The following is a 26,383-nucleotide window of genomic DNA, read 5'->3' as shown; positions in this document are numbered from 1 at the left end:
TGAGGGGGGATCTGCTCAATGCATACAAGTATCTGAAGGGAGGGTGCCCAGAGGATGGGGCCAGTCTCTTCTCAGTGGTGCCCAGGGACAGGACAAGAGGCAACGGGCATGAACTGAAACACAGGAAGTTCCATCTGAACATGAGGAGAAACCTCTTTCCTGTGAGGGTGACAGAGCACTGGCACAGGTTGCCCAGAGAGGTAGTGGAGTCTCCTTCCCTGGAGATATTCAAAACCGGTCTGGATGTGATCCTGGGCAATATGCTCTAGAGGACCCTGCTTGAGCAGGGGGGTTGGACTAGATGATCTGCAGAGGTCCCTTCCAGCCTCAACCATTCTGTGATTCTGTGATTTTGAAATCTGTCTCGGCAACAAGCATAAGAAATAAAGGAAGGTATATCTTATCATATCATGGTCTCCGAGGAGCTGTGGCTGCTTTATTCTCACCATGTGTGTGTGTGTGTTTGTAGGAGCTGGATATATTTCAGTTTAGCAGGATTGTCCAGTACTCTGGGGCTATTTTGTGGGTGTAGAGCCAGTGGATAGGCTCCTACTGAGTTCTTCCCACCTTGTTATGCTACTGTATTTTTTGTCTTTGTATTGCCTGTATTGTTTGCATGTATCAGTTTGAGAAAGTTCTGGAGCAGAGGGCTGAAGTGTATGTCTAAGTAGTAAGAATTTGGATTTTATTTTCATAAAACAGCAGAGGGATCTTAGCCCTGGAATCTGAGTCTCTGAGTTGGAAATGCTTGCCTTTCTTTTTAATCTGGTCTTCCAGTGAGTATTTTGCTATAAGCCTTGTAAGATAATAAAATATCCCATGTCTTAATATTTATCATATAGTGGCTGTGACTGTTTAATTTTTCTTTTTCAGATTTCTTCTTCCTCACAATCTGTTAACAATTTTATTAATTTTAAGAATAGATGTGGATGTTTATAAATGTTATAACCTGCTGTATTTAAACTTTGAACAAACTTAACCTGCTCTTCTGTGGTCTAAAAAAAAAAAAAAGGCATCCATGCAAAACTGAGCATTATTGATTTAGTCAGTTTAATATTTAAGGACTTTTTTTTCAGCTGAATGCATTCCTGATATCTTTGTCTCCTCTTCATGCTTATAAGTTAATTCTACCCTTGTGCTTTGAATAAAACCTGCTCTTAGAGTCATAGTGTTGTACAGTCATATTTGCCTTAAGTTAGAGCTTGTTCTGTCCCTGGTTTTGAGCCAGAAGCAAACAATTATAAAACCTGCCAGAGTCTTGGGCCTGTATTATTTTATTTCCCCAGAGATGTTTACAAGGGGACTGTTGCCAAACTCAAGATCCATTAAACTGCTGAATCATTACACTTTTTGTTGCAGCCAGCTGGCAAGGATGTAATTCCAAGCGCTTACTATCAGGTACCTTGGGTCAGCACACTCGCAAAAATGCCTCCTTATGTTTTATTTGTATAGAGCCTTGAAGGATGCCACAAGGTGCAGACTGCAACATGTAAATACAGATTTACAGCAAGACAGCAGCAATATTTGTATGTGAATCTGCTTTTGCTGGTTATGAGTTGCATTGTTGAGGCCTTTTTGTGCCCTATTGGTGCAGTCTGACTTTCAGTAGAGAAGATTAGTTTGTTATTCTAGCCATTCATGCTAATGTTAAGACATGCCCTTTTAAGGACTTTGGGAAGGTTGCCAATTTTTGTTGTTGTTGTTCTATCTTGTATATCAGTCAGGTGATTCACATATTCCCTAATTTGTCATGAAATGCATCCCTCATATATTTGTGAGAAAGAAGGGAACACTTTAAATGTCACCAAACACTGTAGTTATTTGGACTGATATTTTTCTTGTTATGTATGGAAATGGTTTTCTTGGAGGCATCCCCCCCCCCCCCCAAAAAAAAAAAAACAACCAATTTATTCCAGCTTCGTGATTTCCTGTTAATTACCATGAAGACTGCTTGCTTGGGTGGGTGTTTTCATTTTATTTTGGGAAGGGAATGTCTTTCCATGAGGGACTGATGGTTTTCCCCTTCTCTCTATACTTTTAATTATTTTTATGTATTTATTTTTTTATTTCCAGGTCATGGAACAAAACCTTGACAAGACACATCTGTATTTGCATTGTACTGTTCCTTTCAACCATAGACTTACCATTCAGGAGATGCTTGTGCTATTCTTAATGTTTTCCCAAAATGACTTCTGCCTTCGTTAGATCATGTTTAATATTAATGCACAGCAATTGCTTTTGGCAAAACTAGCGTTTCACTCCCAAACTGCTTTGCAAAAAGAATAAAATGCACATTTTTTTTAGAGGCCTAGCCTATTTTCTAGTGACCTCTCCCTAGAAAAATATATTGATAATGCAGTGTGGTGTACACAAGAAATAATATTGAATCTTGCATTACCTCTTATATGTTTCTTTTTTGTCTTTCTATGCTTGTCAGCAGACAGAACAGCTTCTGCAATGCTTTTAGAAATCCTGAGGGAGTTGCACCAGCACTCAGTAAAGTCTGCAGGAGATTTCTGAGCCCATATAACTCTTTTAGAGTGGGCACTTGCAAGAGGGCACATGACTAAATGGACTTTGATCAAGGAAAAGTACCTTGAGTAAACTGTTTTTCTAAACTAGCTGGAATCTTGATCCTCACAGGGATGCTGAGTCCAGCATCTCAATGATATGCAGAAAAGACCTTTCTTGCTGACAAGCATAGTGTTGAAGAATGAAGGAAGAATAAATGTTGAGTTTGGGGATTGCTGACACCCTGTTAATTTGAGAAGGGTTCTTCTCTTCCTTTCACCTTAGTAAAAAAGCCAGGACTGCAGTGTTGCTGTGACAGGTAGAAAAAGAATAGCTTTTAAAAAAACTTTTTAAGATGCATGCCTATGTTGAGGCCCTATTTCAGGAAAGACTGCATTTCATTCTTGTATTAAATGATAAATTCCTGAATCACTAAGTTTGCTATCCCACTGGAAAATGTCATACTTGATCAAAATATGCAAAGAGGTCAACCCTGAGAGGAATGGAGCAACGAAAGGCCAAGGCTTTCTGTTAGATGCTGGAGCACACTGCATGTCTAAACACTGTTACAATTCTGTGACTTCTCTCTGATTTTATAACTATGCAGTAACGTGCGTGTCCCACCAAAGGTAAGATCAAATCCAAGACTGGCCTTCCCATCGAAGAAAGCCAGAATTTGTCACACACGTGAAAACAAGAGACAGATCCAAACTGTTACCAATAGAAATGCATGGTGGGCTGCCATGGTATGTCCTAAGCAATCTTTCCATCCCTTTTGATTGGGGAAATAGATAAATATTGTACAAGCCCCCTCTCCTCAATCCATACTTTTATGAGATTAAAACTAGTTTTATTAGCAGAAACAGTGCTGCTGGAACAGTATAGTAGAACTGTTGTGGTGTGAAAGAAATCCATGTGCAATTTTAGAAAATGGATACTTATGAGGATTTCTCAGTGCTGCATAACTGGTGTGGTTGAGCCAACTGTCAAAATCACAGCCAGATCCTGACCTGGCTGTTAGACCCTTTCTTGGTGTAATCACTGCTTTCTGCTGCCAGTTCTTATTTCCTGCACTTGGAGAAATATGAAACTCTTCCTTCTCTCCTCTTTCCTGTCTTGCCTCCCTATACCCTTTTGCTTGGCCCTAGAAAGCCTGGGCTACACTGGGACTGGGACTGGTTGATTTAATTTGGTGGCCCAGCCCTGAACTACACAGTAGAAGTTGTGTTTGTTCTGCATGCGATCATCACCTGTCTGAAATACTGAAATAGAAGAAAAGGCTGATCTATTTTATGTTATTGTAATAGTTTGGGAATTGATTCAGTGAGAAACAAAGGAAAGAATATTTTACTCAAATTCTGAGGCTCAAACTCTCTTGAGTTGACTATTCTTGTATGGTTAAGCTTGTATCATATTTTAGGAAGGATATAGTTTCACATTTGTTTTACAGCTTAGTTGAAATCCAGAATTGATTGGGTAGTGTAGTTATTGTTCAATTTGTAAGCAGTCCTGTAATGAGGTTGAACTGATATGTGGTTTATGGAATTAAAATGAATCAGAAGCTGCTGGCCTGAAGCTGAACCCACTATATAGTAGTAATTTCTGTACAATTAGGCACACCCAAAGCCTGACTGATGCCATGTTGGCTTTGGAAGTGATGAACTTGACTGGGTGTATAACTCATGCCTCTTATTTTACTGCATTTTCCAGTTTGTTTGTGTTTGGGGTTTCTCTGCTTGGTCTTCCTCAACACCCTTTGCGCGCCCCCCCCCCAATTATGGTAAAAATTTGACATCTTCTATATTTGAAGACCTATGCAGATGAATAGATTGCCTATCTCATTCTAGTGCTGCCAGGAGGATATATGTGATGTGCTACAGCCTCTGTCCAGCAGATAACTGTGTGATGACTTTGAGCATGCATTGTAGGTCCAATACTTTCTGCAAGAGTATCATTTCCTTTGCGTCTGCATGAGTAAACCCCTATTTGCTCCTGGGTGATGGGGAAGGATGCTGAAAAAGCAAAAGATTGCTATTATTAAAGTAATTCATGTAACCTGTTTCCTAAGCTACCATTTTTTCCAGGTGCAGCTCTGAGGTGGGAGTGAGCTGTGGGCCAGATGAGTCATTCTGGTCACTGCCCTTCCCAGGGTAAGGACAAGAACGTGTAGCACAGGTACTGTCATCCGATTAGAGATGGGAGCAACTAAGGGATGCTGTTAGATGAATTAATCGTGAAGGCTGCTGGTTGAGAAACTTGCTTCATATGGAAGAGACTTAAAAAATAGGCCTATCTTGCAAACATGAATAGATATAGCAGTTACTTATTTGGAAACATCTGAAATCTGCTCATTATGGAGCCTTATTTTGCGTACCTAAATTTATGACATTCAAAATAAAAAAAATTCTGAACGTTTGGGCTAGTATATATGATTTTCATTCAGTCTGTATTTATTTAATGTTTTTAGTACTATCACATAGGGCAGGAACATTGTCTTAAAATGATGATAAGACTGACATGAATCGAAGAAAAGGCAGCTGGGAGTTAACAGAATATTGGAAGTTATCATATCTATAACAGAAACCCAGAATGGAATTTCTTATGCCTGAATTTCCTGAATTTAACATCTGATGAGGAACAGCTTTTGGCTTGTTAAGCATTACTCTTAATAAGATTAATTTACAAGCAAGTATTTTGTAGGTATAGTTTTTGACTTTTCTGTATTTAAAAAAACAACTCTCAAAGAAGGATTTTTTTTTTTTATTTAGTAGGTGTCAGTCCATTTAGTTTTTGCTTTTAATGTTCTAGTTCTTGCCTAATTATCAGTAATCACAGTAAAACTGTGATTTCAGTAAATATCTGATGTTACAGTAATATTTATGGTGTGTATATTTTATTGCCATGTCTCCCTGTTAACACATCATGCCAAATTTGTCCCTTGGATTAGTATGTTGAATAATTGTAGTGTATTTGAATTATGTTTCCTAGGCGAGATTATTTAATACATGCAGTATCTGTCTAATAAGGAAACCTGTACTTCTGTCTTCTGTTCAAGACCACTGATCACTGGTGCATTATTCTGTATGAACCTGTCCTTGTGCCTCAGTGGCAAAGGGATCAGCATGTCATGTTAGGACATGTGAGGGCAATTCTTATTCTAGTCAGTCTAGTGAGGGTGACTGTGTGCAAGTTTTTCTTTCCCTCTCGGCTGTAATAACTCTCTTTGACTTGTAATAACTATCTTATACTATTGTTGTACTGGTTTCCTTATGGACGTAGCATGGTGCAATGGGGTCATATTGTTGTTTGAAATCCCTGTGTACTACACAATAATAAATAATTTCGATGCTGAAGTGTAAGTTTATTATCCTTAATTTAGTGTGAGTAATTGGTAGTGAAGGTTATCTTTGCATATATTAATAAATGGGATTCCAGCCTCCTGGGAGTTAAAGGATGACCTTAAATCCTCAACCCCCAGGAACGTTGAACATCCAGGATGGAATATATGCAGCACATGATTGTCTGAAAATATGTCAAGCTCACTTCCCTCTTGTAGGAGCATACCAATTACAGTGCAATTATTTAATGGACTATGTTTCTCTTAAATTTCAAAATGTAATGCATCATTTTGTTTGGTTGAGTGTGTTGTGCTTTTTTTTCTATATTCGTTGGCATGGAATCAGCTATAGTCCGTTGCACTGAACTGGCCAATGGCTCATGTGACATCATATTTCTGAGGTTATTCGTAATGTCCTTTGTAAGTTTTATTTGCTGTATTCAAGGAGATTTTAAAAAATATTGGAGATAATTGCCATTAGAAATCCTCACTGGGTGCATTTATAAAGTCAAGCAATGTAACAGAACCCATCATTTTCTGAAAAGTATAATTTAAATGAAAACAATTTTATTTCTTTGGGTTCGGGTGATGGTGTATCTAATTATTTTGGTTTATTGCTTGTGCATATTAGCAGTTCATTGCTATGTCTGTAGAAGGAAGGTCAAGCAGTATGGATTTACCATTTCTAAGCTTTCAGGCTGTCTTCCCTTTAGAGCTAATGTAACTTACCAACTCTTGGTCTAATACTTAGAGCAACAGCTTTCCTCAAGCCCTTGAGACCTACTGTTAGTTAGTGGCCATGCTGCAGAACTGTATTGGACCTATGCAAACGTGCTGCATGCTGTGATTGTACTGGGAGTAGCCAGTTAGCTGTAACATAGGCCCTGACAGCCTGCCCAGTTCAAATTTTAGAAACTATCTTCATGCTAGGATTTTCTGTGTGAACAGCATTTAATATCTAATTCAGCTAACTCATCAGTGGAAACAAGCTCCAAGAAGGAAAGGACTTGGATGGTGATGAAGTAAACATTCTTGTTTCTCTAGTACCTCTTTGCTGTTTACAGGAGGTATTGATTTTTGTCTTTCAATTTTTCAGGAGGCATTCTCTTCAAGTGCATGTCTTTGGAGCCTGAGAGAATTACAGAGCAACTGGAGAAAGTGCTGTCAATTCTAGAGAAAAAGTTTCCAGATCTACCCCCACGGGAGAAAATTATCTCTGTTCTCCAGGAGGCTCAGTTTAACCCTCAAGGTGATGCAACTTACTTCCGTTTTTCAGATATTTTCAGGTATTTAGTTATGCGACTGCATCTAAGGAGGAATAACCCCATGCACCAGGACAGGCTGGGAGCTGACCTGCTGGAGAGCAGCTCTGCAAAGAAGGACCTGGGAGTCCTGGTAGACAACAAGTTAAACATGAGCCAGCAGTGTGCCCTTGGGGCCAAGAAGGCCAAGGGTATCCTGGGCTGCATGAGGCAGAGTGTTGCCAGCAGGTCGAGGGAGGTGATCCTGCCCCTCTACTCAGCCCTGGGGAGGCCCCACCTGGAGTCCTGTGTCCACTGCTGGGCTCCCCAGTACAAGAGAGACATGGAGCTCCTGGAGAGAGTCCAGCGGAGGGCTACAAAGATGATTAGGGGACTGGAGCATGTCTCCTGTGAAGAAAGGCTGAGGGAGCTGGGCCTGTTCTTCCTGGAGAAGAGAAGACTGAGGGGGGATCTGATCAATGTGTACAAGTATCTGAAGGGAGGGTGTCAAGAGGCTGGGGCCAGACTCTTCTCCGTGGTGCCCAGGGACAGGACGAGAGGCAACGGGCATGAACTGAAACACAGGAAGGTCCCTCTGAACATGAGGAGAAACTTCTTTCCTGTGAGGGTGACTGAGCACTGGCACAGGTTGCCCAGAGAGGTAGTGGAGTCTCCTTCCCTGGAGATATTCAAAACCTGTCTGGATGTGATTCTGGGCAATGTGCTCTAGAGGACCCTGCTTGAGCAGGGGGGTTGGACTAGATGATCTCCAGAGGTCCCTTCCAACCTCAACCATTCTGTGATTCTGTGAATAGCTTGACTTGTTGTGTGTGGTGAGAGTAGTTGCAACGTGAGAGCTTTCTTCATTGACAGTTACATACAATGGTATTTAATTTTGAATTAAGGGACTGACATTCTGAACCATGGAATCATGTTTCTGAACTTCTAAAATAGTCTTATATTTCTTTTACAGATAAATTAAACGTTAATTTATTTCACGTAGTTTTTACAAGTATATTTTAAATATTTGTGATGATGAAGTGGGACCCAATACAGGGCATAACCACAGTGTCAGCCCATGTGCAGGAATTGTGTTGCAATTGCCTACATGGTGTGGGAGTGGATTTTATCTTAACCTTCCCAAATTTCTTGAGGTTTCAACTGTTAAGGCTCTGTATAGATAAAGTGAATTTGACTTCAGACTAAGGTTAAAGAAGCAGTGGGAAAACTGTACTTCTCTTTCATTTTCTTCTGCTAGAAATGACTGAAGATATTTGTTCTTTATTCAGTGATCAGAACTGGGAGTGTTTTAGCCCAAAATTTGATAACAAGTTTCAGAAGGAATGCTCTGAAAGCCTGAAGAAAGTTATTACACTTTTTCACACTTTATACTGTTTTTGTTAAATGATGTCTGCTACCAGGTCATTACCAAAGAGTGAGTATTGAATTATTGAGATATTTCTCTATTAAATGCATCAGGTATGCACAGAGTCCATGCAGGCTTATATTCTATTTTTATCCTTCTCTATCCACCCATCCTCAGAATTCGCTCATCTGAATTCAGACCTTCAGCCTGAGATGGCTGCCCCAGTTGATGGTTAGGAATGGGGCTTGAGATGCTGCTTCCTTGGCTCTTTTCTTCAGTGAGTTTGCAAGCTAAATTAGTTCAGGGCTGTAAGTCTTCTGATAGTTTCCTGAAGTTGCACTGGAAGTTGGTCAAGAAATTAAAGTTCAGAATTGAACTGAATGCAGCCTGGACTGGAGAGACCCAATCAAAATGGCTTTTACTGAACTCGGTGTTTAGCTTAATGCCAGTTGCTATGGAAGATTGTTTAGCAATGCTCATCATGTGCTTGGCCCTTGTGATTTACCGTAATATCCAATAAAAAACTTGGAAAAGTGTACATAACAGGCAAATTCAATCTGCGTGACATTGATTGCCAAACCATTTTTACATACCCACATGAGTAGGGCAATTTGGTAGACCCCTCTTTTGTTTTATTGCTGCTGTTTGTTATGTATTACGAGATACATATTTAGCACTGCATACATCTATGTGGTATTTGTATTAGTAAGGTGGTGATGAGTTTCTGAAGTTCTTTGAAGCTGATGAATATTTTGCCATATGTACTTGGTATTCCAGGCAATACTAGGACAATTCAGCATAAAATGTTCTCAGTTATACGCAGAAATGGTGATTTACTGGCCTAAATTCATGAATTCATTGGTTATTTGAGGCTCAGTAGGCTGTACCCCACAAGAAAGTCTACTGGCTACATATAAATATTTTTAAAAGGCCAGACTCATAAATACAATGAGTATATGAATAGCAGCCAGTTCTTCTTGTCATTAGATTGAATGCAGTAGCTGGACTCTATACAGGAACAGTGAATTCATTTGTTTGGCATAAGTGTGTATTTGGCTTCCTCTTAAAAATCACTCATGTGAACGCATTCTTGGATGTTGTGCAGGTAAGCTTTATAATTCTGTAGACATTTTAGGTGCCTGTCTACACTGAAGAAGGTGGCACAGAGCTTTGTTTATAGGAATATTTGGCTGTTTTGTCTGTATTTTTGATGGCATCATATGACCATGTTCCAAAATATATTTATTTTAAAAGTCTTTACAGTATTTCAGACAGACATTGCCCATTAAAGGAACTTAGTCATGTGCATTTTCAATATATTGCACTTAAGCATAACACATCTGGTTACAAGATGAAGCAATTCCAATTTTAGTCTGCTGTTTCTGATGACAATATGTACTTCTGTTTCTATGGTACATATGTATCTAGTCGGTTAATTCACTATTTGATTTACATAGAAAGAACCCATTGGTGTTGGTATCAATTTGGGATATCAGAAAGGCTGAATGACTTCTTGTTTTCAGAACATCTGAAGTGCTTTGCCTCTGACTATTTTATAAATATCATAATATAACACTTGTGCTTTTCAGTGTCTTGTTCCTTCTGGAAGTATTTCACGTAAGTGACATTAGGATGGACTATGTATACATTTATCAACAACTAGAATTTTGTGCACCTCAAAAATGTGAGTGTTCACACAACTTCATTGCAAGAGACTTAATTCTTCATCCTTTGCTTTTTGTTTTTAAATCACTTCCTTGCTTAAAAAAATACTACTGGAAACATCCTGCATGGCTATATTAATGCTGGTTTTAGTTTTCTCATAGGATGTCCTAAAAATCAGAAGGCTCTACATTAAGGTTCAAGCTGTGCTTTTAATTCATGTTGTTGTGTCTAGTCAGCTGTAGACACTTGGGTGTACTGAAATTTTTTATTTTCTCAAACAGGCATAAGTATGGAGGAGGTTATGCTGAAGGATCTCAAGGAGCTTTCAGATGGAGAAATCAAAGTAGCAATTAGCACTGTATACATGACACTGGAGGTAAGAGGAAACCTAAACAACATAGTTGGTAAACAGCCCCATTTCAAAAGGAGACAGTTCTTTAACAAAGATTTTGAACCACTTGTTTTCTCAAGACTATATGTGAGCAGAATTTCCACTGATGTAATTAATTTTGAGAAATGCAGTAGCTATTTGTGGTCTGACTTTCATTACTATGCATAAGATTATTCCAGTAAGTCTATACCATGATGTGTTAAAACAATGGCACTGGCAAATTGCAATCTGTTGGGAGAACTGAAGGTGTGAGCTATTCTGCCATACCTCAATAGGTAGTTACAGGCTAGGGCTTTGTCCTACCTTTCACTTACATCAAGGCATATAATGGAACTGGAAGAAAGCAAATATCACCCCAGTCAAGGGGGCAAGAAAGGAGGAGCCAGGGAACTACAGGCCAGTCAGCCTCACCTCCATCCCTGGAAAGGTGATGGAGCAGCTCATCCTGGAGGTCATCACTAAGCATATGGAGGACAGGAAGGTGATCAGGAGTAGTCAGCATGGATTCACCAAGGGGAAATCATGCTTGACCAACCTGATAGCCTTCTATGATGGAAGGACTGGCTGGGGAGATGAGGGCAGAGCAGTGGATGTTGTCTCCCTGGACTTCAGCAAGGCTTTTGACACTGTCTCCCATCACATCCTCCTAGGCAAGCTCAGAAAGTGTGGGCTGGATGAGTGGACAGTGAGGTGGATTGAGACCTGGCTGAATGGCAGGGCTCAGAGGGTTGTGGTCAGTGGCGCAGAGTCTAGTTGGAGGCCTGTGGCTAGTGGTGTCCCCCAGGGGTCAGTCCTGGGTCCAGTCTTGTTCAATGTATTCTTCAGTGACCTGGAGGAAGGGACAGAGTGCACCCTCAGCAAGTGTGCTGATGATACTAAACTGGGAGGAGTGGCTGAGACACCAGAAGACTGTGCTGCCATTCAGAGGGACCTGGACAGGCTGGAGAGTTGGGCGGAGAGGAACCTCCTGAAGTTCAACCAAGGCAAGTGCAGGGTCCTGCACCTGGGGAGGAATAACCCCATGCCCCAGGACAGGCTGGGGGCTGACCTGCTGGAGAGCAGCTCTGCAGAGAAGGACCTGGGAGTCCTGGTGGACAACAAATTGATTATGAGCCAGCAGCGTGCCCTTGGGGGCCAGGAAGGCCAAGGGTATCCTGGGCTGCATGAGGCAGAGTGTTGCCAGCAGGTCGAGGGAGGTGATCCTGCCCCTCTACTCAGCCCTGGGGAGGCCCCACCTGGAGTCCTGTGTCCAGTGCTGGGCTCCCCAGTACAAGAGAGACATGGAGCTCCTGGAGAGAGTCCAGCGGAGGGCTACAAAGATGATGAGGGGACTGGAGCATCTCTCCTATGAGGAAAGGCTGAGGGAGCTGGGCCTGTTCAGCCTGGAGAAGAGAAGACTGAGGGGGGATCTGCTCAATGGGTACAAGTATCTGAAGGGAGGGTGTCAAGAGGATGGGGCCAGTCTCTTCTCAGTGGTGCCCAGGGACAGGACGAGAGGCAACGGGCACAAACTGAAACACAGGAAGGTCCCTCTGAACATGAGGAGAAACTTCTTTCCTGTGAGGGTGACTGAGCCCTGGCACAGGTTGCCCAGAGAGGTAGTGGAGTCTCCCTCCCTGGAGATATTCAAAACCCGCCTGGATGTGATCCTGGGCAATGTGCTCTAGAGGACCCTGCTTGAGCAGGGGGGTTGGACTAGATGATCTCCAGAGGTCCCTTCCAACCTCAACCATTCTGTGATTCTGTGAATAGCTTGACTTGTTGTGTGTGGTGAGAGTAGTTGCAACGTGAGAGCTTTCTTCATTGACAGTTACATACAATGGTATTTAATTTTGAATTAAGGGACTGACATTCTGAACCATGGAATCATGTTTCTGAACTTCTAAAATAGTCTTATATTTCTTTTACAGATAAAGTAAATGTTAATTTATTTCACGTAGTTTTTACAAGTATATTTTAAATATTTGTGATGATGAAATTCTCTTCCAACCTCAAGAATTGTGTGATTCTGTGAATTTATACAGCTGGTCTAACACTCTCTCAGCTTTGTCTTATATAAACCTACCCTGAAAGCTGCAAAAAAAGAGTTTATTTTGGTTATAAATTAAAATTTCTCCAAAATTACCGAGCACGCTTTCAAATTTACTCATTAAGTGACTGTTTTTCTCATAAATTCCATCTTTACTGGTAAAGCAAAAAAAAATATCTAGCTTGTTTGATAGTTATCATTGCCACATATGTGGACTGACCTAATCTGAATGAAAATGTTGGTAGAAACAGAACCTAGATGGGGCAGAAGTTCTGGCATTTTGCATTTTTTTTGGATTAAAACTGTAGATTTGTCTTAATGAGTATCACCCAGGTAGGCTGCTTGGATTTTCTTTCTTGACCAGTTCCGAGCATTTCATAACTGCTTTGGAAAAAATTCTGTGTGGTATGTTTTGTATCATTATTTTGAGACAATTTATATTACAGATTTCAGTAGCTGTATACTGTATAGCTATATAATTTAAGTAGATATAAATAGTACTGGCTGTTATATGAAAATATTTGTTTAGTTCTCTGAATAAATATGGAATGACAGTATTACTTCTGATGGGAATTTACATACTGATATACTAATTAATTGTGAGAGTAGGTAGATTGAGGCAGACCTCAGCAACAGAGAGGCACTTTTATATAGTGTATCTTTGCAATTTACAGTCTCACAGTTTGCCCAGAAGTCATCCGTTCCTGAGTAGTTGACATGCAAAGCAAGTCATCTTCTTGTGTTTTTGCATGTAACTTTAAAACTTTTTTTAACCTCAAATGATATTAAAGTAATCACTTGAATACTTCTTCATTGTTTATTTCCTATGAGAGTTCTTACAAAATGTTTTTTGTGATGCATTTTTCAAAAAATAAGGTGCTTCTGAGGTTGAAGGCATCTTTGGTGCAATCCAGCTGATAATTATTCAGATTTCTGCTTTCTTTTCTTCAGTTTGCATACTAAAATATACAACACAATCTGTGTAGCAAAATGTCAAGAAATGAAGTAGATCCAGTTAGTTTCTCAGTGTCAAGCAGTCTTCACCAGCCACCAAACTGCTTTATCAACCCTAATTTTGCTCCTGAAAATTATGCTAAGGTTGGGAGAAAAGCGGATGGGGAAGGTATGTTGTAAGATAAATCCCATGAGGAGGAAATGGATTTTTTTTTAACATTCTTAAAATCTTTTTTTGTTTGGAGCCTTTGTCTTTTTATTCTGTCAGTTTCGGTGAATGGTAGACACGCTGGGCTAGTAATTAGGAACTAGCTTTAGCATTATATCTCCTTTTTATTTATTTTACTTTTAATCTTGTTTAATAGACTATTTGGAGTGCAGGCCTTGTGCTCTACAGATCTAAGCTCCCGGTAACTCTAAACACAGTTGAGCTCATCTTTACTACTTTGCAGTTATGTTAAATGAATCATAACCTAAAACTTGTATTTCTTTTTGTTGCCACTCACAAAATACATTTGACTGCAGTAACTTTTCATAGTCCTAAAAGCTGATAAATTTTCAAACTCTTTTCAGTGACTGTATAGCATTTGGTGCTGGCATACTGTGGATCGAGGAGTGTCAAGATTTGATGGTCAAGCAATAGCTTTCACAGCTGTTTTTGTTAGGACATATCTAGAGGCCAATGTGGAAGAAAAAGGAGGCTCAACTGTATGTAAAGAGAATAAACAATGATCAGAGTTTTACAGAGGTTAGATAACTTTTGATCTGTTAAGGAATTTTATTACTAGCATTTTTGATGGGATTTATCTGGAACATATGGATATCTCAAGAGTTTGCTTTCTGTTGTACTGCTGTGAATAGTTTGCATTAGAAAGAGCTATTTTTTTGGATATGTAAGTGCTTTTTTCTGGTTATAATGTTTACAAAGTCACACTTTGTACCAAAAGGACTCTTAGTTTCACTGTTGGGATGGAGATCAGTCTTGCATTTGCTGTGTTACTGTGCTTTGTTCAGACATTTTTCTGAACTCTGTGATTTACAAGGCTTGACCAACACAGGACAGTTTTTGTCTTGTTCTCATTAGTAGCCAGGGATAGTATGGTCTGCACCATGGTGAAGCAGGTGGCCTGTAAAAATGATCTGTGCTAGTTACTTCACACTTTGCCCAGTATTGGAAGCCTAGTACACGTAAGGGAATTATAAACAAAACTGTCTGGACCTGACTCTCTACTCAGTTTATTCTGAGTTTGTAATGAAAATCTATTCAGAAACTCTAATAGTTTTTTCTGTAATAATAATGATTAAAATTTGTTATCCATCTACAGTGTGCTCTGCAGTCAATACTTGAGTAAACATTAAGGGAACATGAAGCACAGGCTTGGCTTTGTTGCAGGTGTTGAATCTCTAATGTGTTTGCTTCTTTAGAAATCTCACAAGGTCGAGGGTGGTGGGGTTTTTTTTGGGGGGGTGGTTTTTTTAATGAAAAGATCTGTAAAAGCTTTTTTCATCGAAGTGTTTTCTGTAGTCTTGATTATTTGCTTTGGTTCAGCAGTCCGATAGCATTTATTGTTCTATCATGTAAGTGATACTGCAATGACCAATGATGATGATTATACCTAGTGCAGGTAGAGTATGCTGTCCATAGACGTGCATTTCTTGCTGCATTTGGTGTGTATCATGAAAAGGGAAAGTGTTGTAGCTGAATATTCAAGCTCTGATTTCAGTCATCGTTTCACAATAGTGAAGACAGTCAAAGAGCAGTAAGTTTGATACTCTAACAAGTGCCACACTTCAGTAGCACATACTCAAATGATTCTAAGCTGTTCTTAAAGCTGTTTTATGATAAGTTTTACTAATTTTTATTAAAAGTAGGTTCTGGCTTATCCTCTATTCCTGAGATGCTCTTATTGGCCAAGTCTTGGCCTCGGAGCTAAGTTCCTTTCCCTTCTCTACCACTGATTTCCTGTTTTAGATAAATGGTTTGTTGTCTCGATTTCCCTTCTGTAACTGAGGATACTAATGTTTAATTTCTAAATGTGTTGTGAAGGTAAATTAGTTGAAGTTTGAGATCTGTTTGGTTAGATATGTTGCTATAAACCCTATTATTTTTATTAGTACTGATACAATTTTCCTATTATCTGTGGGAATTGTTTCCAAATTGTTTGGTATTGTATAAAGAAGGAAATGATGGTAATGAGTAAGTCACACCATCAATTATAAGTTAATGTTCATAATTACTGCAAGTATTATTGCATGATAATACTTAGAGACCTAGGACACATGTAGGCACACTCCTGCCCAAAATTTCTCATGAAGGAAAACATGAATGCAAATAATAGTTATGTAATTGATCTGCATACTTTATTTGTATGTACATACTGATGTTAATCAACAATGTGTGATTTGGATCTGCTGTCTGTTGGCTTAGTAGTTGTCAACTGGCTGATGTCTTTCAAGTGTCTCGATAGAGGTGAATCAGATACTAAAGGAATAGAAAGCGTTAGCATTAGTGATCAAGGCAGGGGAGGCATTTCATGCAGGTGAGTTTAGATTTCTGTGAGAGTCTATGTGCTTGCAGCTTTGCATTTTTGAGATAACTACTCTTTGCTCTGGGCTTCTTGGATTTGAATGACACAGATTGTAGGTTAAAATCAGAGGTGACCTGGGTCTGTGATCTATTTTGCACTATTTCACTAATTTTATAGCATTCTAATTTCATAGCAGCATTTTTTCAAGAAAGGGACAAAAGAAAAGTAACAGAGCCCAGATCATTGTTATTTTTGTTGTCTTTGCAGGAAAGTTTTCCCTAAGTTGTAATAATATAATATTGTAGCAAATTTCAATGCATGCCTTACAATTAATTTCTATTACATTGTTATACCCTGAGAGTATATTTTGCTTGTTCTCTGCTGGAATTCTCTTGGAAATGAGAAATATCTTCTCAGTGTGACACCCCCCCCTCTCCGAAGAACTGAATGCTTAGTTTAATCTAGTGTGCCAGAAGAACATACAGGTTTCATGAGTCTTCAGTTTAGTTCAAATGGCTCATGATATTGAAGCTTGATAATATATTTGTTGGACCAAGTCCTTAATCTTTTGATTCTTGAAAATTTATTCTAATTGCTCACAGAACTTGCAGTACCTTAGGGAGATGACAAATCAAGTTTCTCCAGGGAGTATCAAGGCAGTCAGTTGAAAATAGGGCTAATAGTCCATGATTGTCTGCTATTGACTGTTAAAGATGAGGGAATAAATGTGTTCCAGGCTGCTGGGAATATCTGAAGGCTGACTGATCTGCTGAGAGAGATACTTATTCATGTTTCTGACCACAATATCTCAATACTTCATAAGGATAGTTTCCAGGTTGTGCAAAGACAGCATGACTTGCTGAATACATCCTGCTGGTGATCCTGCCAGAGCCAGGTGTGTCCTGAGAAAGGCTATTGTGGCCTGGGCAATGCTGGTTTTGAAGCCTTGCGAGGACATGCAGGCTGTACAATTCATGTAATCTTTTAGTATTGTAAGGTTGGAGCCACCTCTAAAGGGATGCCAACCAAGAGGTTGAGAGAAAATGTCTGAGCCTCATTGGAAGCAGCTACCACACATGGAGCTGCCCCAGAAAAATGACCTGCAAGTTCATGGTGGCACAGTGAGTATGACTGTCCTTAATTAACATCTAGTAGTCCAAATGAGTTGAGGATGGTACCTAGGGAAAGCTGTGGTGCTCACACCAAGTTCCTCCTTTATACCAAGTTCCTCCTTTATGGCTGTGTGCCTTAGAGAAACTCACAGGGGCTGTTACAGCAAGTCAAACTTAAAAAATTTAGAACTGTTTGGGAGCCCAGTGGATCTGCTTCCTGATGAATAAGTAGTCTCATCTCAGAGAGATGCTTTAATCTTCAAACTATTTTTGCAAAATATCTCAAAATTGTATTACTAGTAGTAATATGGTGTACAATTATGTTTATTTTGAAAAATTTATATGCTTATTATGAAGATTTTTTTTTAATACTTCTGTAAAGCAAAGCAAGTAACTGTCAGCTGGAGTACGTCAAACATGTTAGAGTAGGTGGACTACTGCATGCAGTTAAATGAGACTGACACGTTTGTTTGAAGGGTTGAACTTTTGTTGTCTGTAATGATCAGACTGTAGTTCTGTATTTGAGAACTTTTTTCTTTCAGGATAAATGCAAACGTATTTTAAATGGCATCAGGTTGGTCCATGAATTTGTTTTGATGCTAAAAGCAAAACAAAAGGAAAAAAACCCAAGTAAACATGTTAACATTTAATCTTCCAGGAATTGAATTGGAAACAAAATTCTCAGCAACTTACAATGGCAGTGCTATTCAGAGATATTGTTCTGATGCCTGTTGTGAGAAGTTAGGGTATGGAAAATAAATGATATATGGAGCTGTAGGAATGGGACTTTTGCAGGCTACCTTATGTCTAAGGAGCATTAAACATAGGGTTCTCATTTAGCAAATAAATAACCATTCATTTCAATGGCTGCCTAGTCTGGACTCTTGTGCATGTTTTTGCAAAGATGAGAAGAGGTAATTAGGGATTTAATATAAAATAAATCACCAAGGGGTTGTCTTTGTAGTCCTACTCTTTCTGCTGCATGATGTGTCACTAATGTGCATAAACGGCTTAAATGAATTTATCTGTATTACATTTGCAGTATGTATATATTTATATATTTTTAATTGTGTTTAAAAATAAAACATTAAATACATCATTTCTGATCATTGAAAACATATCATTTGTAAATAAATCAACCTTAATTAAGGTCTTAAAATGTCAGTGTGTGAGATCTGCCTGTAGGTAAATGTGTAACATACACGAAGCTTAAATATACTTTGCTTTTCTAGAAGTTTTAAGAGAGTTAAGTCATCACCTTATAGGACCAAGTAGTGTCATGAAAGATGCATTAATGTAAATATCATACTTATGTTTAAATGTCAGAGTCCAGGGTTCTGGAAGATGGTAGCTGTTCTATTGATGCCTTGGGTTAGATTTGGTAAGCGCAGTTGTAATGAATACAATCCAAGGTGGGGAGAGCTGAGGCAGACCTGCTGAATTCCTTATTGTAATTATTTATTCAGCTCTACAGATGTGAAAGGGAAGTGGTGGGAAGGCAGAGAGAACCTTAGATAATGTTTAAGTTCTTCTTAACTGACTAATGTGAAATCAAATGACAGCAACAATTATATTGATTGCTTATAGTGTTAAAATCAAGACCAGATCCCTTCCAAAAGATGTGCTTAGGCTCAAAGGGACGATATGGGCTAAAGTTCTACTCAGTGAGATGTATTCTGATATCACACAAGATGTTTGTTAGGGTCCCTTGGGGTGTTTAAAAAAAAAAAAAAAAATTCAACTCAGCCTATGCTTAAAGATGCTGTGATAATAACTTATTCAACAGTCGTTTTTGCAAGGTGTATTTGATTATTTTATTCTATACTGCTATCGTCAGTCATGCAATAAACCAAAAGCATCAGAGATTCTGTACTCACAACATCTTTTAAGAATGCACGAGGTATACAGTGATACCAGTTTTGAAATAGTATGTGTTGACATGATTTGGGAGGTTTTCAGTTTCAGTGCCTGAGGAAATTTGGAGAGACTTCATCTGTTACGTTTTTTTGTGACATCTGATCTGAATTTGGCCCATGTTACTGTTTGTTGCTTTGCCTGTACTATTTTTGGTCAATCTTGCTTCAAAATTTAATAAACAAAGTAAAATAACTAAGATTATTAAATGAATAAACATATATATTAGATTATTCTGTTAACATTTACAGTAAAAATGTGCGTGTATTCACAAGTGTGTTGTTAAAAAAGATAAACTTTCTTTCATATCACTTACGTACAGAAACAAATATATTTTGTAAAATAGTTTCTTTATGAAATGCAGTTCTATAATATTCAGTAACTCAGCTAAATAAGACAGTATCTAGAGTATCATTATTGGATTGCATTCTTCCATTCTTCTACAAAGCTGACTAATTTATCATTTGTGTACTCTTCTAGTTCTTGTCAGTAGCATCTCAGCTCAGCTGTTCATGGGGCGTAGACATTGACAGTGGGAGGTGCTGTTTTGAGAAATGTTCAGCATAAAAAGAGATTTTTATATGAAATGCCATACACTTATCTCAATGTAAATCAACTTGGACATTTAATATTTTAATATCTGGCCATAATGCATGAGAATAAAGAAAATGACAATAGTTAATGATTATAGCAATATAAATATTATTGAAAAGTGTTAAAATTATCTTTTCTCTTTTGTTCATTCATGGGCACTGGTAATGAGCAGCAGGACTCAGATTTCTTAGTTGCTAAGTTTTTTATTGCTAGCAATAAGGTGCCTCTTGGCTGGGAGCACAAGAAGGACCCTGATCAGTTCTTTGTTATATCTTATAAGCAAAGGTAGGTTGTTACATATTCAATACTTTGGTTATGTAAACTAATCAGATTATCTATGATTTAGTTTTACCAATCCCTTTGCCACATTACAGTACGAGGCAGTTCCGCGCCAGCCTTAAATGGTCCAGCTTATGATTATTCATTAGCTGACTTTGCACCTCTTCTGGTGTCACCTTTGAACAACTTCTGTACTGCCGGCTGGATTAAACTGGTCTCTTTGCAGTTCTTCAACTGTACAAAAAACAGGAGCTGAGGCAAGGTCAGATGAGATGTGCTGCTTGCAGGGTGCATGACCTTGCATGTTCTGTCTGCAAAAACTAGAGTATAGTGGAAACTTCCTTAACAAAAGTTAAATTTCATTTTCTGCTATTTAGTGTATGTTTTCTTTGCTACTGTGTGGGAAACCACCTAATTAGAATGTTAAACTATTGAACCAAGATTACAGAATAATTTAAGCTACAAGTAAAATGACTTCTTTTGAGTTTGCTGATGTTAGTATTGCATTACTGCAGAAGACAGCAATTCTAGCCACAGGGGGAGACAGATACAGAATTTTTCTAAGCAAATGTCTTGGTGACTAGTTTTCTATTTTTTCATTTGGAAATTAAAGAAAAAAACTTTTTAAATCATGCAATATTTATTTAGAATAGTGATATTTTGATGCAGCAAAACAACAAAATTATCTACTGTGCCTTGAAATATTAATCTTGCTCTATCTGTTTGGCAACGCATGTGCCTACCTTTTGAATTGGGACTTAAGTGAATGCTTATTACTTGTAAATACTATAACCTCTGTTATTAGCACACACCATTGAATTTTATACCTTCTGTTGCATATAAGGAGCCCAGTCCTGAAGCTGCTCTTAATCATTTTAAGATGTAGGAATGTTTCAGATTTTTTGAATTAGATCAAATGCTCTGTGAGTTCCTCCCCACAAACATTCATGTTTTCCTGTTAGATGATAACCAGGCAGTTCCTTTTCTATAACCTCACGTAACTGAGGATGCTCTGATGCTTTCTTGGAACTCCGGTGTTGTGTCTGAGAACTCTAGGGTTTATTTTGTTTTAATACAGGGACCAAGATACACAAAATGTTCAAGCTGATACCCTTCAGTCCTTGAATATTTGAATTCAGAGTTTCTGAGCACGCTTAATCTTCCACCAGCCATAATTCTACACAGCAATGTAATTTTTTCTTTCTCTCTTTGTAGGACATAGATAGAGTTTTTCTCAAAAATATCACTGCTTCCCTATCCAGAATTATTCATGGCTTCAGCACCTCTTTCATCACACAGCTGCTGCATAAATGTTATTCATCAAAAAATCCATTCTCCTGCAATTCCCTAAGCTGGATTGTTTGTGTGAATTTTATTTTCTGTATTCAAGTGAATACAGATTAAGTCTAACCTGCAGGCTCTTTGACCCCAGAAAAGCTGAAGTTCAGAACTCCTGTGTATGTTGCAACTATTCAAATACTTTTTGACAATTTTTCCTATACTGTTTAGAGTTGATACATAAAGAATTGAGAGAAATTTCCTTAGAGGTAATTTATTCTGCCTCAGGGATTGAGACTTATAATATGTTTTTCATAAGAAATCCTAATCATGAATATATTTTTTTTTTTTTTCAGTCCTGAAAGTCACTCCATTTCTGAATAATTATATTGTTATCCAGGGTCACTAAGTACAGTTTGAATTTATTGGTTATGAAAAAAATTATAGAAAGTATTCAAGATCTCAGGGTTTTTTAGCATTTCTTTTTTCCCTAAAAACTGCTTTGTGTATTTTTACTTTTTTTAAATTACTTTTTCTGAAGAATTGATCTCAGTAATTTGAATTTTATAACCTTTTCCATAATTGTGATGTATGGTTAATTACAAAATCGTGCTTTGACTGGAAATCTAGCTATGGAGAGACTTTCCTTTTTCATGTTAGCATAGTTCTTCTAATTTTATGCAAAGCCACTAAGTTATCTTATTATTGTTTATATAAAAAGTTGGGACCAGATATTTGCTTTTAAATATGATCATGCCACTCCCAATCTTCACTTCTGTAAAACACAAATTATGAATCTGAATAAGGGTTGCTCAGTCTTTTGGCTCAAGTCAAAAAGGAAGGTTAGGGGTAGAATCAGAAAGAGAATCTGGCAGAATCCTGTGTTTTGATTGCCAGATGATTTTTCCTCTTTCTTTGAATGAGCAATTAAACCAGCTGAAAATGTCTCCTACCTTGAATTCTACCTTTGCCAGCAAAATCCAGTAATTGGTATCTGTTTATTGCCAATTCTGATTCTTTTTATAGGAGTACAAACCTCATTGCTAGATATTCTGTAACATGATTGCATGTCACCATTTCTGTGTTACTGTTGTTTGTCTTTTTCTTAGTCAAGTTTACTGCAAAAGAAACTGTCAGAAAGCACAGCTCTCCAAGAAAAGACTTACAGAAACACAAAGGTAAGCAGAATCAACAGGGAATCTTCTTGCAGTCTTCCCCCTCCCCCCCCCCCCACTGCAAGCTTGCCAGAGAGATTAGTCAGCAATTTGTGCCTAGATTCCACACCCAGAAATTGATTTTTCCAGGTTGCATGGGTGCCAGACATTTGTGGTTGCTGATTCATTCTGTGAGTGTTTGTCACAGGCTAGAAGGAAAAAAAGTTGGAATGGATTAATTTTGTACCCAAATGGGAACTGTTAGGTCAATTCTTTGGTTGATAGAACACCACAGATTTACACTAACTGTGGATTATTTCATCTAAAGAAAGATGCAGGGATGAGTTTGAATAAATGACAATTGTACAAATGGAAATATTGTTCAGTGAACCCATGTAATTGTGCTTTAAAACCAAAAAAGCTTAACTGAAAACTGTCTGTAGTTAAGTACTGTCTTTTGTCTGCTTTCACCATGTACTGAATTATATCCTACTGAAAATATATTATTTTGGCTTAAAAAGTTTGCCTATCATCTCTTCCATTTATAAATAGCACTAGCAGGGATGTTTCTCAGCATTTGCTATTAAACAATGCTTTCTAATAAAGGGACTAGAAATAATTCAGAAACAAAAAAGTGATTTCCCTTTTACATCTCTCAGTTGAGTATTTGCCATATGGGTCGCTCAGCATCACAATCTCAGCAGATCTAATTTATGGTAAACACAGTGAGTGAATATGAAAAAGAGGCAATGAAAATATTTATTAATATTCCCCCTCCCCTCCAAGTTGTGTGTGTGTGTAGGTTGTTTTGTTTTTTTTTTTTAAACTGAACTAGACATATTCAGGTTCAGTTCATACAATTGGGGTATTTAGTTGAGTTTATACATATTTGCACCTCTGCTGAGAGTTTGAGAGGACAAACCCTGCATTTTTCTTGCCATGAGACTGATTTGCAGGTGCTCATATGTCTGTGTAAATGCTCCATGGCCCCAGGGCCATGTTTTTCCCGTGGAGGGCAGTTGGTGGAAACATTGCTGCTCTCGCTGTTGCATGGGGTGCTTTAGCTTTTCCCTGGGACTCCCTCCATAGGAGCAGCACCAGCTGAGTGAATGTGTTGATGCTCTGGTCCACTACTAGGATTTGGAACAGGCAAAGACAGATACATAAAATAAATAATGGTATGGATTTTTCTCCAGACTTTAAAACCATGGAAAGCCACAGCATAAATGTTTTGTAAACCTCCCATCTTCCATAAGATCCTGGGGCTTCCTCTTACTGTTGCATAAGTGCTTTATCTCTCTGTGGGTTACCTTCTCCCTCTAGGGACTTTGCTGCTGTAACTGTCTTTCAAGGACTTCTGAGAAATTTGTCAACCCCATTCCTTAGTGTGTCTGTGTGGCAAATGGCTGGCATTAAGCTCAAAGTACTGAGCATGTACCAGCAACCCAAGTGTGCTCTTTCAGCAGTGCTTCCAGTTCAGAGAATGAGAATGAGAGGATTTTTCACAGGAGAAAGTCTACATTGCTATGTTAAACATCTCTGTTTCACATTTAGGAATAGGCATGTTTTATGATCATCTGCCAAAGGAGCTCCACTGATCTTGTAATTACAAACAGGAAATAAATACAAAAGAAAATACTTTTAAAAAGCAGTGATTTGAATCCTGCCCTCTGCCTTATGGTTTGTACAGCAGACCTTGATAACACACGTCCTTTCCTTGCTATTTAGATACCCTCTCTTCCAGTAAGGGACCTGCACATTCCCATTCCAGATCTGAGGAATGGGCCAAGTAATTGAGAGCTGTGCACAGTTCAGATTTAGAAGAAAGTGTAATAATCCTGCAGTGAACAGTCATGAAATCATTTGTTTATAGGTGACGTTTCTTCTTAGTCTTTAACAGACAATACTTTATTCACTACACCTGCAGGTCTTTGTTTGATTCAGATAAATATCTGATTCTTTCTTTAGATCCTGCTAAACGTTTGTCTTGGAGTGATCTCCACAGGCTGGCAGAGATCTGTAGGTTGCATATTTAACTTGTATATTAGTTCTCTCAGTTGTGTTATATTTTTCTTTGTTCAGTCTTTTGAACAGGAGTTAATTGGAGTGGCCGGTTTTGTTTCTCTCTTCATTTTTGGTTATTTTACATCCCTCTAGTGTGCTGCATCTTGTTGATCTTCTCCATGGAGTAATCTGTAAATACTCATAGATGAATAAATAGAAAATATTGGTTGTTTTATGGTCTAGTATGAATTTTTCCTTCATGTATATCATTAGCCTAATTGTTTACAGTGTTCCAGTCTGTTACACAGATCTTCTGAGGTAATGGAGTTGTGTTTTTAGTATAAACCAATATTTACTCAGAAGTCAAACCTCAGCCTCACTTCCTGTGGACTTTTAGTGCTATCAGTGTAACAGTAAAATCCAAAGTGAGTTTTTCAAGATGCTCTGGTGAGCAGAACCTTCCAAGTAGTTATGTTATTTATTTCTATTTATGCATCTAAAATCCCATGGGTATCAACTAGTTGACATAAGGTGCCACTGGTGCCCATTTTGGACTCTGTGGGTTTTACCCTTAACCATTTTAGAAAAAGGTCTATTTATGGTGTCTTCTGCCAACTGGAAATGGTTTGGAAGCTTATGTAAATTAAGGGATCCCATATATACTGTACCTACAGTCATTGTGAATTCTGAACACATTTAAAGTGGCACTGAATTAGACTATATCTTTGACCTATTATTAGAGAATCAAACATATTTTCAAATGGTGCTTTGCACAGCCAGTGATGTATCTGTGTTTGATGCCATTATTCTTCACAAAATGTGATAATAATATTATCTGTTAACATAAAAACAAAGTTTGACTCCACAGAAACAGCTGGAAATGGATAACCACAATAGGCTTAAATCTGTTAGGAACGCACAGTTTGACGTATACTGCTAGAAGTTTCTCATATTTAGGAATTCTTTTAAGGAAAATACTTGCATTGAGTTTCAGCTGGTGTGTATGTGGATAAATATGGGGAGTATTCATTTCTCAGTGGTAACCTGGAAATTTTTTTTTTTAATATGTATTTAATGGATTGAAACACTTTGAAGAAAAATGCATACATTTGGGGTGCTAATCTAATTCAAAGCATTTTAATGGTTCTGATTCCTCCCTTTTCTCATGTTTTATGTATAGATAAATCAGAAAGCTATGCCCTGTCCAAGCTGGTAGGGAGCAGTAACAGTCCTTCTCAGTGACGTCCAAGAAGGTGCTCAGTAGGGGAGTGACTAAAGGATGTTCACTAGATGGATGCTGCGGGTGATTTGAAAAGGGATCATCTACAGCTTGGTGAGAGGGTCATGTTAACAGCAGCATGTGCTCAAAGTTATTTTATAGTTGCTCAGTGCTAGCCTGGGGGAGGGGGTATACACCCTTGTAACACAAACCTGTATTACAGGGCTCTAACTTGCTTCCCTTTGCCCACTTCCGATCATTCTCCTGCTCAGAATGAGTGGTTTTCTATTCCCACTTGCCTTACTACTGTATATGCCCCAGACTGTCTCACAATGTTCATAACTTCACTAGTACAAATAGGTATTTTATATGTTGTTTTTTAACTAAACACATCTGACAACAAGAGAGGGGCATATGAACCTTATAAGATATGCTCGATATTTCATGCTTTTATAGCTCCATTATAGTTTGAGATTTTTAGAGTATGGTTATTGCACTGTAGTGTTTGTGCATAGACTTGGGCAAAGTTTCTGTGGTAGAAGTGGGTGATGGAGACAGTTGGAAGAAGGGAGCTTTCAGGGATCAGTAAAGTTGCATTATACGTTTGGTCAGAAAGGACGTTCTAAGGGTCAGAGAAGTACAAAATTATGGTCAGAAGAGAAAAATGAGTTAATAAGGTACATAAGCAGTGGCATAAAACATGATGAAGAATATAAAGTGTAATATCAACAAAATTAAGGCTATTGGCTAGCATTATGCCATAGATTTGCTCTTAGAGATGAGATGACTAATTCTGAGCACTGCATG

General features: G+C 38.3%; 1 protein-coding gene across 1 annotated transcript in view; it reads left to right on the top strand.

Moving 5' to 3' along the window:
* The window catches only part of LOC104142796 (prune homolog 2 with BCH domain), a 132,136-nt gene that overhangs the window by 36,279 nt on the left and 69,474 nt on the right, over positions 1 to 26,383 (top strand). The window contains exons 5-6 of the mRNA XM_068925882.1: positions 6,945 to 7,097; positions 10,402 to 10,496. Coding sequence (XP_068781983.1) covers positions 6,945 to 7,097; positions 10,402 to 10,496 — 248 coding nt within the window. The remainder of the gene's footprint in view (positions 1 to 6,944; positions 7,098 to 10,401; positions 10,497 to 26,383) is intronic.

This window comes from Struthio camelus, chromosome W, assembly GCF_040807025.1.
Source record: "Struthio camelus isolate bStrCam1 chromosome W, bStrCam1.hap1, whole genome shotgun sequence".
NCBI lineage: Eukaryota > Metazoa > Chordata > Aves > Struthioniformes > Struthionidae > Struthio > Struthio camelus.
This window is presented reverse-complemented; position numbering and strand designations above follow the sequence as displayed.